At 40.2% G+C, this 14,040-nt stretch overlaps 1 protein-coding gene across 1 annotated transcript in view; it reads right to left on the bottom strand.

Moving 5' to 3' along the window:
• The window catches only part of LOC132155891 (cell adhesion molecule-related/down-regulated by oncogenes-like), a 44,252-nt gene that overhangs the window by 15,985 nt on the left and 14,227 nt on the right, over window positions 1–14,040 (bottom strand). The window contains exons 2-8 of the mRNA XM_059564649.1: window positions 6,750–6,889; window positions 6,341–6,619; window positions 5,395–5,541; window positions 5,158–5,301; window positions 4,664–4,954; window positions 3,944–4,213; window positions 610–893 (exon numbers count right to left, since the gene is read on the bottom strand). Of these exons, the coding sequence (XP_059420632.1) occupies window positions 610–893; window positions 3,944–4,213; window positions 4,664–4,954; window positions 5,158–5,301; window positions 5,395–5,541; window positions 6,341–6,619; window positions 6,750–6,822 (1,488 nt within the window). The 5' untranslated portion in view covers window positions 6,823–6,889. The remainder of the gene's footprint in view (window positions 1–609; window positions 894–3,943; window positions 4,214–4,663; window positions 4,955–5,157; window positions 5,302–5,394; window positions 5,542–6,340; window positions 6,620–6,749; window positions 6,890–14,040) is intronic.

The raw sequence follows: 14,040 nt of genomic DNA, 5'->3' as shown, positions 1-14,040 counted from the left end.
ATGCTTAGTCAGGTGAAAGTCTTACCGTATTAATTGATCTCATGCACATAGGTATATCTTTCAAGTCTCTTTGCACTTTGTCTTTGACTTTGCACATACTGCATGTAAAGTTCAATGAAGAACAGTAACGTCTTTTTTATTCTCCTACTCTGAATCATGACAAAAGATCACCCCACTCAACTATTCCTGAGAGCACAAACTGTCACTTTTTCCTGAGCCAAAGTGACAAACGCGGTCAATGCAATCTTGAAAAGAACCAGAGAAGTTTTATTAGCCAAGGGAGCACATCATTGAAGAAAACATAGGCTTTTAAAGAGGAAATTACCAACTTCATACCAAAACGCTCTTGGCTGGCAGATACTGTTGAATTGTGTTAGTACTGACTTTTACAGTGAATGGTAGAGGGCGCTGTTATGAGTATGTGCTCATTCACAAATCTAATAACTATAAATCTGACCTGATAATTAACGCCAGGGGAAAGAAAAAGGTGGAACAAGTTCCTGTCATTCTTGACGATGTAAGAATTATCTATATTTTGTGGCCCACTAAAATTACATCAGTAAAACATTCATAACAGAAAATCAACAAGTGTACTTTATGATTTCTTACCTTGCGGTATTTAACGAAATATGCATTGATAGGGATGCCCCAGTCCCGACCTGCCCGCCACTCTAGATCATACATGTTGGGTTTGTGCGTTTGCGGTGGGCTGATTATGATTGGTGCTTCTGGCATAGGTTTGTCATTTATTCTCTCGGTTGGTGGTCCTATAGTTTCACCAAGCCCCGCCTCCCCTATGGAGAGGAACAGTTCGTCGCCATCGTCGCTCTGGATAGGGTGGACAGAAGTCTGTGTCTCCATGAGAGCTCCAGACATGGAACTCGACTGGGGTTCTGTAGGGGGAAAAGAACAACTCTGGTCATAAATCTCATCTTTTTATTAGATTTTTTTTTCTCTGATATATATATATATAGAATACCGGCACAAGTCTAATATATATATATATATATATATATATATATATATAGTTAATTATTTTAATTATTCTAAAATGTTATTCATTTTACCAGTACACTGTTTTAAGGTCATGTTGTTACAGTGTCATTACACAAAGTAACAAATAATATTAATTAACTATGTACATTACTATAGTACTTATTATAGGGTTAAGGTTAGGGTTAGTTTAGGGCTTGTACTTATGCATAATGTATAAATAATATACTGTTATTACTATAGTAAGTACGTCACATTAAAATAAAGTGTTTACATTTTACTTTTTAAATATTAGTATATAGGATAATTACACACAGCTATATCACTCTGGTAATATGCAAGCCTGGAAACTACTTTTCCAACTTTTACTTTTCCACTAGCATTAAAATAAAAGCCAGGAACCTCAAAGGCAGAATACAATAAAGCTCTATTATTAATTAATTAATTTTTATTAAACCCCACCAGAATGGTCCATTTGGGAATCTGTGCTTCTGACACTGGCTTGGCAGCCGATCCTTTGAGTAGAATATTTGTGAACTTGTATTTAGTAAAAGATGACTCTCACACATATGAGTTCCTTTTCTCTGCGAGTAGCCATACACCGTGAGTGTTGTATACATTACAATATTCAAGTCACCAAGATAGCAATTGAATAATCCCAGCTAAACAGTTGAAAAGCAGTTGTACAAGAGGTATGGTTTGCTGGTGGTTCTTAGGATCTCTAGTTCTCAGTTGTTGGGTGTGTGGCACTGGTTTACCTTACAAAACAAACCTGAGGTCAAACCAGACCCGCTGCTTACTGGCACCCTCCTCACATTCAAGTCATTATGATATTCTAGTCGCTAAATTTGACTCAGATTCCACCTTCAAAGTAAGTCTATGGGCCTGTCCCAATACCAACACTTGCGTGCAAGCATCAACGAGTATACAAGACTGTCCCAGATCTGAAAACTACAAACCTCAGTGCCCTCAAGACACACTATTAAGTCCACTTAAGTGCACACTCTAAAACCACTTAGGAACAGTTTTTAAGGCTACAGTGCAAGTTAAATCAATTAAATATTCCATATAATTTGGTAGTCGAACGTAAAATGTTGCACATTTTATTGGTGCAGAAATGAGTTATGTGTATTTTGTAAAATGTTTACATCTGTCTATCTGGACTACTGAACAGACATTTAGTAAAATGCAAATTATTGAAAATCTAAATGTATATAAAAGCAAACCAAAGGGAAGTCAAAAGTTGAGTCAAAAGCAAAGTGAATACTTTACTTGCATTATTACAACATTTGGATGTAAGTCTGTCCCATCAGGTAATCAAAAGTTGTACACATACTTGCAGTTTTCACACTTACTTGATATATTTCCGGTATTTGGCCCAAGTGTTCATATAAGTAGACAAGTGGTCAAGTGCAAAGGCCACAAGAGTAGGTAGTGGGACAGACCTGCTGTCTTTTTTAACAGTTCTATCATCCACCAGATAATTTGAGGTAGAATCAATTTCCATAGCACAAACAATAATGAAGCCAAACCTTATACTTCGGTTACGGGTTTGTTCAAATCCCTAATCATTAGTATGAGCAATAGTAATAGCAAACACCACTAATGAAACCACAATACGGTAAATATTGTTCTGAAGCTTTGATCTTCTCTCTTTTTCTGTACAGTAGATGTTTCTCCTTTGTGACTCACGTGTGCCTGACTATGTGTGATCATTAATGATTGGTGTGGTGGGTATAATATAAACATTACAAGGGTGAGGCAGAGACACAGAAAGTGATTTTAAGAGAAACGGTCTGGCTTCAGACTGTGATCGGGCTGTACATCATCTCGACTCGCCCACTGGCAGAGCCAAGCTCACTGGAGGCCTTGCATGTGTACCGCCCAGCATGAGCGGCAGTCACAGTCTGGATGTACAAGTTGCAGAAGTCAGCATAAGACATAGTAAGGCGGATAGCGTGGTCAACTGGCAACCAGCCTGCCACTGGATGCTGAAGTAGCAGGACGGAATGTGTGGTGATTGGACCGGCAGAGTTATACCAGTGGGTAACAGGAAGTGGCTTCCCACAAGAGAGAGTTACAGAGTCACCCTCCACACAGATGCTGCTTTCAGGAGGGAACAGGATTGTGGGCTTGGAATTTGTCACCTAAAAGACCCCATGCTTCAACATTTGAAACTATAAAAAGGAATTTCGAGTTAATATCGTTAGCTAAATCTTAAGCATTAAATCCACAACATGTTTTCCCAGTCCCAGAGCTGATCACGTCTAATGCCGTTTCTTCTTTTTCCAGCAGCCTACGGATCACGTATCCATCTCAAATCCTGCTGTTAAACATAAACAACTCTGCTTTTACATTGACCTGCATTTTATCAGGGCGAAATAAATCACTCTTGTAGCCGAGCCAGGAAAAAACGATACGAGCCAAGATTTGGAAAAGACCTCCGTCATGTTTTATCTATTCTGAAGTCTGCATATCTCTAAGCTTATCAATCATGTTTGGAGACAGAGCAAGGCTGAGGAATAGCCTCAGAGGAGGGCAGGGGAGGGCTGTGTGTGTGAGAGAGAGATATAGGGCTAGTTGTGTGTGATGTTGACAGCTGGGTGGTCTGGTCCTCGTCATAACCTTGTGCAGTTACTCCTTACATTCCGCTGTCCAAGAGCTTATCCCCAACAGCACGCACAAAGCTCACACTCACAGCCTTCTCATTGCCAGCCAAATACTGTACACCCACCACAGCTCCCCTTCTCCAGCCAAACTCCAGCTAAACTCTCAGCCCTGCTGGAAGGATATACAGTCCCAATTCACTGTACGGTAAACCTGTATCTTCTGCTACTTCTGCTAGTAAAAATCTCTTTTAAAGAATTTATAATTACGCAGGGTATTCTGGATAGTTGCCAGGCTTTTGTAAATGTGTTCTGGATGGTTGCTATATGGTGGATCGTCTTACCTGATTGGACACTGAGTCTTCCCGCCGATTGTGCAGAGCTAATTCCATTGTCAAACAGGCACTGGTAGATTCCCTGATCTTGAACCATTACTGAAGAGATGTGAAGGGAGGGGCCAGCGATTTGGAGGCGGGTTGAAGAAGCGAGAGGGGTGGAGTTGAGGAGCCATGTGATGGCGGGGGTTGGACTACCACTGGCAGCACAGGTAAATCTTACAGAAGAGCCTACAGTCACGGCCTGATCTGACAAACCTTGCAGGACGCTTACTTGCGCTGTAAAGAGGTGAAGCATGCTGGAGTTATTATACACAATGTAATAATACAACTATTGTCCATGAAGTACTAAGTACTAACCTACTTAACATTTCTAATATATGATCGTTTTGTTGTTCATTGTTAGTAAAGTATGTATAAAGAATAAAAAAATGGCAATGGTAGCATTTGTTGTGCAGGAGTATAAACATTTTATAAACAGGTTTTATTTTTATATAAGTTTCCAAGTAGGACAATCAGGTATCATTTTATTGCATGTTTCCTATGTATAAAAATTGGAAATTCTGACTTTCTCAGTTGAATGAAACAGAATAATTCAGACCCTCCATGCAAGGAACATTACCCTGTGATTCCATAAAAAATATGTTGAGCTTGAGGAGAATCTGAACTACATGGATTGAGCTGCCCCAAACCTTGGTGGCTCGATAGGATATTAATATTATTCCTTACCAAGCACATTCACAGTGTAGATGACACTGACCACAGCTCCACGGTCAGTCAGAACAGAGCAGCAGTAACGTCCTCCATCACTCAGCTGAATGTCATTCAACACCAGGTTTCTTTGCAACAACATCCATTTGGAATTTAAAGAAAGCTCCACCCCATCTTTAATCCATTTGACCTTTGAAGAACGACTTCCTGATATGACACATTCAAGGGTCAGAGATCCAGACTGGTCCACTGTAAGATTGCGAGGGGTGACGGGATAGACGATCCTTATAGGTGAAGGGACTTCTGAATCTACATGAGAAAAACAAATGCAATCACATTATTCCTTCATTCAGAAATATTGCTATTTTAATTGACAGTAAAAACCCAGTATCTAACAACAGAAAAAACATCTCAGAAAATATAGTTGCTGATTTTATAGCAAAATATGGGAAGTATAACACTCACATCTTTGTGGTACCTAGAGAAAAACTAATAGAGTTTGCTCAACCAACCTCTGACCATGAGTTTAGTGCCATGATCCTCTACTTGAGTCTCTCGGGTTAAAGGGTTATAAGCACCACACTTATACATGCCCTGATGTTCTGAAGACACTGAGACAATTTGAAGGGTCCCGGAGGGCAGGATTAAATACTTGTCTAAAAACAGAAGAAAAAAAAACTCTCAAAATGTTCACCTGTATTTTCAAGTGTTTCTGGAGGGTTTGGCATTTGAAGCTGTCTAGTCTGTACCTGTAGACTGTTCCAGCCATTTCCCCCGTATCCGGAAGCGTGGCAGAGCAGATGGATTGCTGCGAGGAAGTGGGCATTCGATAACAGCAGTTTCGCCCTTATTTACAGTAAATGTCCTCCGATGGCTCTCGGCAAACCTCTCAATATCTGAATGAAGAAATCAAAAGAGCCCTCAATCGCTTTAAAGCAACACATAAAAGAACACTGAAGAGTTTTATTTTGGCAATATGAAAAGCAGAGTGTACATTGTCCTGCTTTTTACATGACTACCTATGAAGTAAACAAACAAATAAACATAAAATGATTTTGAGATGGAGAAGGAAGCTGTGGAGTGATATGAGAGATATGAAACTAGCTTGTTTCGTACTTTGACAACAGTTATAAAATTATACAGTTTAGCAATCATTATACAAAATATCTGACCAAAGAATGTGGCACCTAACCGATCAGAATCAAACATCCGTGCAATAAACTGGAACATTCATTCAAAAGTAGCAGCAGTTCACACAAAGACCTTCTGTCAAAGAGGTGTTTATATTGGATTGTGAGTGGCAGAGAACGTGCTTTCTACTGAATAATGCAGCCTATCTGCAGCCCTAATCAGGCCCTGGGTCGGCTGCCGGGGGTTTGCGTCTGATAGGGCGCCTTTCCCGGCATCAGCTCTCGGTACGACACAGGAAGCCCCCAGGCTCATTAAGGATACTGCTAAAGAGGTGTCTGGATAAGTGCCAGATTGAAAAGAAAGAACCATTTCCTTCCCCTCCAACACTCATCTATGGTTGGCCATTCTAACAGTGTTAATGGCTCGAGAAATCTGCCTTCTGATACTTCCTGTCTTTCTTCTCCAGCGACCTCATTGAAGTGCATTCTTGTAAGAGTGTTGTTCTTAAAGCTGCGCTAAAAGTGTATTTGTCAGCATACGATGTATGAAATCAAATATGCCTACCTGCAATGTGCACTCGTGCATGCCGGCTGATGATGGAGCCCATCTCGGACTGAGCCAAGCACTGGTAGGACCCCGTGAGAACCGGTTGGAGAGATGACAGCGAGAGGGAGCCTGGACTAAGTTCCACTCCAGACTGGTGGCTAGGGTCTAGTGGTTGACCCTGAAACAGCCAGCTGATTCTGGCAGTGGCTGGTCGCGTTGTGCAGTGCAGGTGGACCGCACCGCCCTGCTTCTGTACCACAGAGAGAGGTTCCGCACGAAAAGATAGAGACAGGACAGCTGAAGGAGAGAGACGAGGGAAAATAAAGAAAAGAATAATATCAACAGACCATAATACATAAATATTCCTAGACTAGCTTGGATCATTGCACATAGGTGCGCGTCAATGTTTTTTTTAAGTGTTACTAACATGGGCAATTGAGGAGCAGGGTATGACAGACACACAGCACAGCGGACAATAATCTCAGGCCACTGTCCTCCATGACGCTGTTTCACCTCTGTAAACTAACCAGGGGCCTCACACACACCCCCTCCACACACACTGCACACCTGAAACACATAAAAACAATTCAGAAACATTAAAAACAGTGATGGGCAATATAATATTTGAAAAGAGTGAACATTGTCAATAACATGGTTTAGTATGGTTCATGCAACAGTAAAGACAACAAAATGACAGCAGAACATAAAATGTGGACACTTTTGCCACATTTTGTGTTGACTGTGGAGGAAAACCTGCAGAATTCTTCATAATTCTGTAAAGTGGATTTAAATACAGTCATCTAGCAGAAACAATGATCAAATTAGCTGAAATAATAATGTGCATGTTAAATTACAGTTGTTCTGAGTGATTTAAGTGCATCTATAGTTGGTTGTTTTGGTGTCTCTAAAATATTTTGTTCCAAAGATATGTTTTAGGTGGCTCCTTTATTTCATGTCTTTATTATTATGCAATGATAAAACCACAAAAAAAAACTACATCTCCCCTCAAAAAGCCACACAAATATTTGTAGTATTCATAACTATAGCGCAAAGAAGTTTAATACTATAGAGGTTTGCTCAGATCACTAGTTGAAGTGCCTCAACAAACACCAATAATAAAAGTTACCCATATACTCTTTCTACAGATACTAAGAAGCACTTCTTTCATCTTTCTATCTGTAGCTGTTCGAGAAGCTCAGCTTGTAGGAATTACAAAACCTAATATTTCACAGTTAATCCCAAACAATACTTTATGACGCATCCACTTATGCACGCCTTGATCTCACACAGCCTTCCCCCAAAGAGAAATTTATTTATGTTGATCTACAGGCCATTCCCACAGAGCACTTCTCCAGTGAAACAGAAATTCCTGAACTTCTGCACCCCCTCCCTCACCCTCAACCTACAATCCTTCTTCTCCCTTGCCCCCTTCATTTCTGCCCATCTCCGATGGACTGCATTTAAAGAGTCTCCTTGTGGTCTACTCCTAATTTCACTATCCAGTCACAGTGCACTGCTTTCTCACAGACTCACTGTAGCCTGAAGAGCCTCCACATGGTGTTCACACACTCATACACAGTCTCAAACACCCTAAAAGAAAGACAAGGGGAGCGCCCAAATGGTAAGACATGGAGAAGAGTGAAAGGATCGTAATTAGGAGCATTCCTCTTTGCTTTTGAACCCATCCCTCCCCAAGCGCCAGTCCTCTGTATCTGGGCTGCGTTAATCCGGAGGGCCTTTGATCCCAGGATACTGGTCTGTGAGTGAAGTTTGGGCCGGGGGCTGGCAGACAATGGCCGCCCAGCTGTGATATTCACATTGAGGGTGCCATGGGGCTCAGTGCCCGGCCCAACATCAGCCCAAAGGACAAGCCACTCGACTGGGTCAAATTAAAGAGGTTATGCCTGGGTGAGACCACTTATGCTGAACAGGTCTGTGACATGAAACACATGCTCAAATTTACACACATTCAAGCATAATAAATACCTCCTCTTGTGTTGCTTATTTCTCTTCAACATTTTATATATGCTACTATATGCTACCATCTCTCAAAGTGTATTAAAAACATGACAGTTCAACTAACTTAACTGAAAAATCCCATAAAATTACACAAGCACAAATCAGAGTTATAGCTTGGGACCAAATTTAGGATTGGGGTCTTTGGTCAACCATTCAGATCACTTTAGAATCCACCTAAAAATGCTCTAGCAACCATTCATTGCATAGCATTGTACTAAAACAAGAGTATATTAGCAACCATACTGCAACGGCCTGTCAACTACCCACAAGACCTTTGGATGAGTGCTGGACAGAAAAGTCTAGTAGCTAGTGGCATTCTGTAAGAATTTCATCTTTGCAAGCATCAAACATGCACATACATAGATATCATCTCCTCCGCCCCCTTGCGGGATCACTCAGAAGTAGTCGAAGTAGGAAACACAGGAAATAATAAACTCTCCCAGCCTCCTTCTCACATCCACTTTAAACCCAAATGTCATTAGTCACTGGAGAGCAGAAAGTCAGTGGGTGTCTGGCAATTGTGGCCATACCCCTTGGGGGTCAACCCAAAAAACAGGGTGATAAAGGGGTCTGCATTTGACAAGCACAAAATACGACACAACAGGCAAGAAGGGAGCAAGGCAGATGAGCCTTTAATAAATCTACACATTTTTGACAACAGATTTCATAGAAACTTTACAAAGATTAGTCAAACTCAGTAGATCTCAAAAGTAAATATGTATATGTATTCATTGGCTATAAACATGTGTGTGTGCATGGTTCTTCAGCCCAAGGATTATAAGGTTATCGTGTCTTGTTCACGAGTCCCAACAAGCCCTCTGCAGTGCCCCTATGCCATCAGTGGAAACAATCTTCTCACTCCCAGAATAATAATAATATATAATTACAACATAACAACAGCCTTGAATGAAACGCAGACAAAGCAACATAGTGCAACATAGCCCCATGTGTACATAGGTGATGGCGTGTACCCTTAGAGGCGTGGGTATAACTATGACCATGAATCAAGTAGGGATGGGCGTTTTCCGCAAATATCACATTCGAATATTTGAGCTCACAAAAGCAGACGTGAGAAGAGGAGTTTTCACTGCATTCTCCAAGTTAGCGGTGTTTATTCGTTGCTTGAGAGATGCCGCAACAATGTTCTTGAATTCGGTCACTTTCTGTGATTCTCCACGGCATATTTGAAGTACTGTAGAAGACCGCAGTTCTTAGGGGCCATTCACATATGGCGTCTTTTGCGCGCTCAAGTTCGTTATTTCCAATGTAGGCGCGCGGTATGTGCGCTTATAATGGAAGCGACGTGGTCGCGATGCATAGCGGTGCGATGCGCCCATTTTTTCCAGGCGCGTCCGCACCTCATCGAGTTAAAAACATCTCAACTTTTCAGAATGCCGCAAGCGCACCGCGGGTCATGTAACAAGAACTAAACATTCAGCTTCATCCTTTCCCGTAACAACGTTGAAAGCTCAGCCGAGATGAAGGAACAGCTAATCATAGCTGTATATGGATTGCCATTTTGAAATAAATTTAGTAGCAGAGCTACTGAAAGCGATTTTTTGTGCTGCAAATCCATTTATCCTTTGCTGAAATTTCCGCGTCTTCATGGAGAGAGCGCGTCATTGTTGCTTAGCAATGGCAGATGCCTCAGGAGCCCTTCTGCCCGATCACTTTGGAATGAAGGAGCGCGCCTGGCGTTTTCCACACGTTTTTAGGCACGATATGTGAACGGTCCCTTATTCATTCATTAATTATTTTTTGCTTGGATACATCTTCACATATGCCGTGGAGAATCACAGAAAGTGACCAAATTAGGTTTTATTGTGAACTTTTTTTTGTTTTTTTGTTTTGCAAAATTTGAATATCATTTTTATTTATCGAATAATTAGAGCAGAACGAATATTCGAATGTTCGACTATCCGTGCACACCCCTAGAATCAAGATATCTGGAGTGAGGAGTGACGCTGCACCTCTTGCTATCTCTACAACAGATCTGGCATGACAAGGAAATACAAGCATCATTCCTGTGTTTGATTTCTGTGCCTTTTTTTTTTGACATCCGCCTGTATGTATTAGGCTCAGGGCAAAGAAACACTTTGTTGGATATCTTCTGTCCCCCATCAGAGAATCAGACAGACAGCTACTACTAAATGCAAGCAAGAGAGACAGTAGGAAATTGGAGCAGTCTTGAGCCTTGAGACCAGAGAACAGAGAACAGAGCTATAATATATATAGGGAGAAAGAGAAAGAGAGAGAGAGAGAGAGAGAGAGAGAGAAAGAGACAGAGACAGAGCGGGTTGTGGAGTGCTGAGACATGTCTGATAGCAGAAGGGAAGGGAAGTCCCCTATACCGCTGATCTCCATCACACAGGCCACTTCAAAGCAGAAAATTAAGGGCAAAGGGAAAACAGTGCAGATGGAAGCAAGTTTAACAAACAGAGAGAATTACAAACATTACCCTGACAGCGCCTCTATTTATGTAACATCATTGCACTACCAATGACTCGAGCAAGAATGTTTGCTATTGCAGTTATTGAACTGAGGACGCTTCACTCTTGTCCATCCATTCCTTGCTGGAAGAACCTGCCTAAAAGTATGAAACAGTCAATAACCATATATTACCAGCTTTGACTGACTATAAATCTTATAAATCTACCATCAGGAAATACATTTGGCTGAATATTCCAGGAACCCTCAACATAAATATTAACAGACAAGGAATTTTCTTGATAGCTTCTTGGTAAGCTCTATTAAACACTTTATAAGAGATTAAGGGTATAGGTAGTGTTACACATCTGATGTCCTTTCCTGTTGAAAAGACCAGCTTAGATTATCATGAAATTTCTTGTTGGTTGAGGCTGGATGGCTGTGGGCAAAAGCATGCCGTTCTCCAGCTAACTCTAGACTAAAGTTTTAGCTTAGGCTAGTTATGAAGCTTGGTGGGGATGCTAGCAGCATCCCATCCCAACCCATAACACAACATATGCTGATCCTCAGAGATATTTGGTTTACAAAGATGGATCTTTAGCCAGCATGCTACTCCAAACATAGCAGAAGACTTCTCCTACATGCCTCTTTCCATTCTGTTTTTAATTTTGAGCATGATTGAAGACTTTCTCAAGCCAAAAGTCATGATTCACACACACTGAGTGTTTTTCTGAGAGGCTTGATCTAAAAGCAGTCCAACAAACCCACAGGCAGTTGAGGATCATATATCTAACCTTATCAGTTGTCAGAGTGAAAACTAGGGCTGTGTATTGCCAAGAATCTGGCGATACGATACGCATCACAATACAGGGGTTGCGATACAATATGTTGCGATACTGTAAGCAAGGAGATATATTGGGATATTTCTTATTTTAGGAATAGTATATATTGTCAGGAAAGCTGTCATTAATAACGCAACACCATATGCAAACCTTAGCAATAAATAAATAAATAAAAAATTTTAACCAGAACACAGTGGGATCTGCATTTGCAATAATCAGTCCCTGTATCATTCAACGTTATTGAACCAGTTTTTGTGCAGCGCGAGTAAAGGGGGATAAATTAAAGTGCTTGCAGGATCATTCAGTTAAATGTATAATATGTATAAAATGTATTTTTATAAAAAGACCACATATATATATGTGTGTGTGTGTGTGTGTGTGTGTGTGTTGTCACGGTACCAAAATTTCAGTATTCGGTACCGATACCAGTGAAAATCCACGGTTCTTGGTACCAATTTCGGTACCAAAGCAAAACACAAAAATATTCTAATTAAATAAAAGAAAAAAACACTTTTTATCACTAAAAATAAAACCAATGCCATTCTTTATACTTATTTACAATTATGTTTAAAGTTTTTCTACAAGTAATATAATTATGAAAAACAGTAAACAAGTTTAACCCAAATTCAATTTTTCTTTTAATTAAATGCAAAAAAATTTTTTTGATAAATAAAGGGGATTTGCTATTAAAATTTAAACATGGAAAAAATATTGTGTGATTTATTTCTTTAAAAATAAAGTTTTATTATTATAGTAGCAGTATCACATACATTCTACTCAATAATAGTTATATTTCTAACACAATGCCTTTATGTAGAAATTACCTTTTATTTTGACGGGCTACTTTTATTTTGACACTGGTTTTACTCAAATGAAACAGTAAAATGCTTGTGAAGTGACTCAAAACAGTTCTGGTGATGTAGTTTATGTATTTATGTCCTCATTGAGATGGCAGATGCTGAAATTACTGCAAGCGTCACGCGCTTTAGTCTATGTAGTAAACAAACCCGCATGTCTCTTCCATTCATTCATTCACACAGAGACGCGCAGAACATGCAGGATTCATATTTCAAACAACTTTTGCGGAGATTTGATATGATTAATTTATGCTAACTTTGACAAATTCCGTGACTGTTCATATTAAAATGTAAGTTTCATTTTCATGACTGGATTTTGAGATTCCGTATGCGTTTTCTGCTTCGCAGAAATCATAGCGTTGTATGCGTCAACAACCGGGTTGACTTGGTCCTCGGTACCACCGGTACTTAAAGAAACCTGGAACCGTGACATTTTCATTTTTTTAGTACCAACTTGGTACCGAAGTTAACATTTCCACTTGAATTTGACAGGTTTTTACATTGAGTCATTTAGCAGACGCTTTTATCCAAAGCAACTTACAAATGAGGACAATGGAAGCAATCAAAAACAACAAAAGAGCAATGATATATAAGTGCTATAACAAGTCTCAGCTAGCTTAAACGCAGTACACGTAGCAGGAGCTTTTAAATAATATAATAATAAAAAGAAAACAGATAGAACAGAAAAAGAATAGAGCAAGGTAGTTTTTTTTTTTTTTTGCTTTTGTTAATTGTATAGTGAATGAAAAAAAAACAGATAGAATAGATAAAGGGAACAGAGCAAGCTAGTGTTAGGTTTAAAAATAGAATTATAATAGTGAGTGCTAAAGTTAAAGGGTCAGATAAAGATGGAAGAGATGGGTTTTAAGCCGATTCTTGAAGATGGCTAAGGACTCGGCTGCTCAGATTGAGTTGGGCAGGTCATTCTACCAGGAGGGGACATTTAATTTAAAAGTCTGTAAAAGTGACTTTGTGCTTCTTTGGAATAGCACCATCAAGCAACGCAAGCTTCTAGAGGGCACATAAGTCTGAAGTATTTCCGTTTGTATTTATTTTCCGTGTGGAAACCACCGAAACTGCGACGAGAGTGCCACACGAACTGCACAAAACGCCCCCAAAATGAGAGAAGGGTGCAGTCATGGGACGACCCTCCCGCCTGCTGCGCCCCACACGAGCCTCTTCACACGGGTCGCGGCAAGCGGCAGAACCGAGGCGGAGCGAGTGCCACAGTCCCGCAGTGGACGTTACCACAAAAGCCCAAATGATGGTACTCTACAGCTTTGTACACCAAGACAGGAACAGGGACAAATCTTTCACCCCCCATTACTAGCAGCGAACTACTTTAGTTGCGTGCTCTAATACTGGTATTTCCTGTCACTCAGGATATGTTCAGAGATGAAGACTGCCATCTAGAGGTTGGGAAATAAACTCAAACGAAACAACTGCCATGAATCTTGTTATTTTTTTATATTTTCTTTTATTTTTATCTTTTTACTTACGTGTATCAATATTTTCTTACACACCTAGTGAAAACTGGTTTTCCTTACTGTCTTCTCTCTGGAATGAGGGAGTA

Source organism: Carassius carassius, chromosome 13 (assembly GCF_963082965.1).
Source record: "Carassius carassius chromosome 13, fCarCar2.1, whole genome shotgun sequence".
Taxonomy (NCBI): domain Eukaryota; kingdom Metazoa; phylum Chordata; class Actinopteri; order Cypriniformes; family Cyprinidae; genus Carassius; species Carassius carassius.
This window is presented reverse-complemented; position numbering and strand designations above follow the sequence as displayed.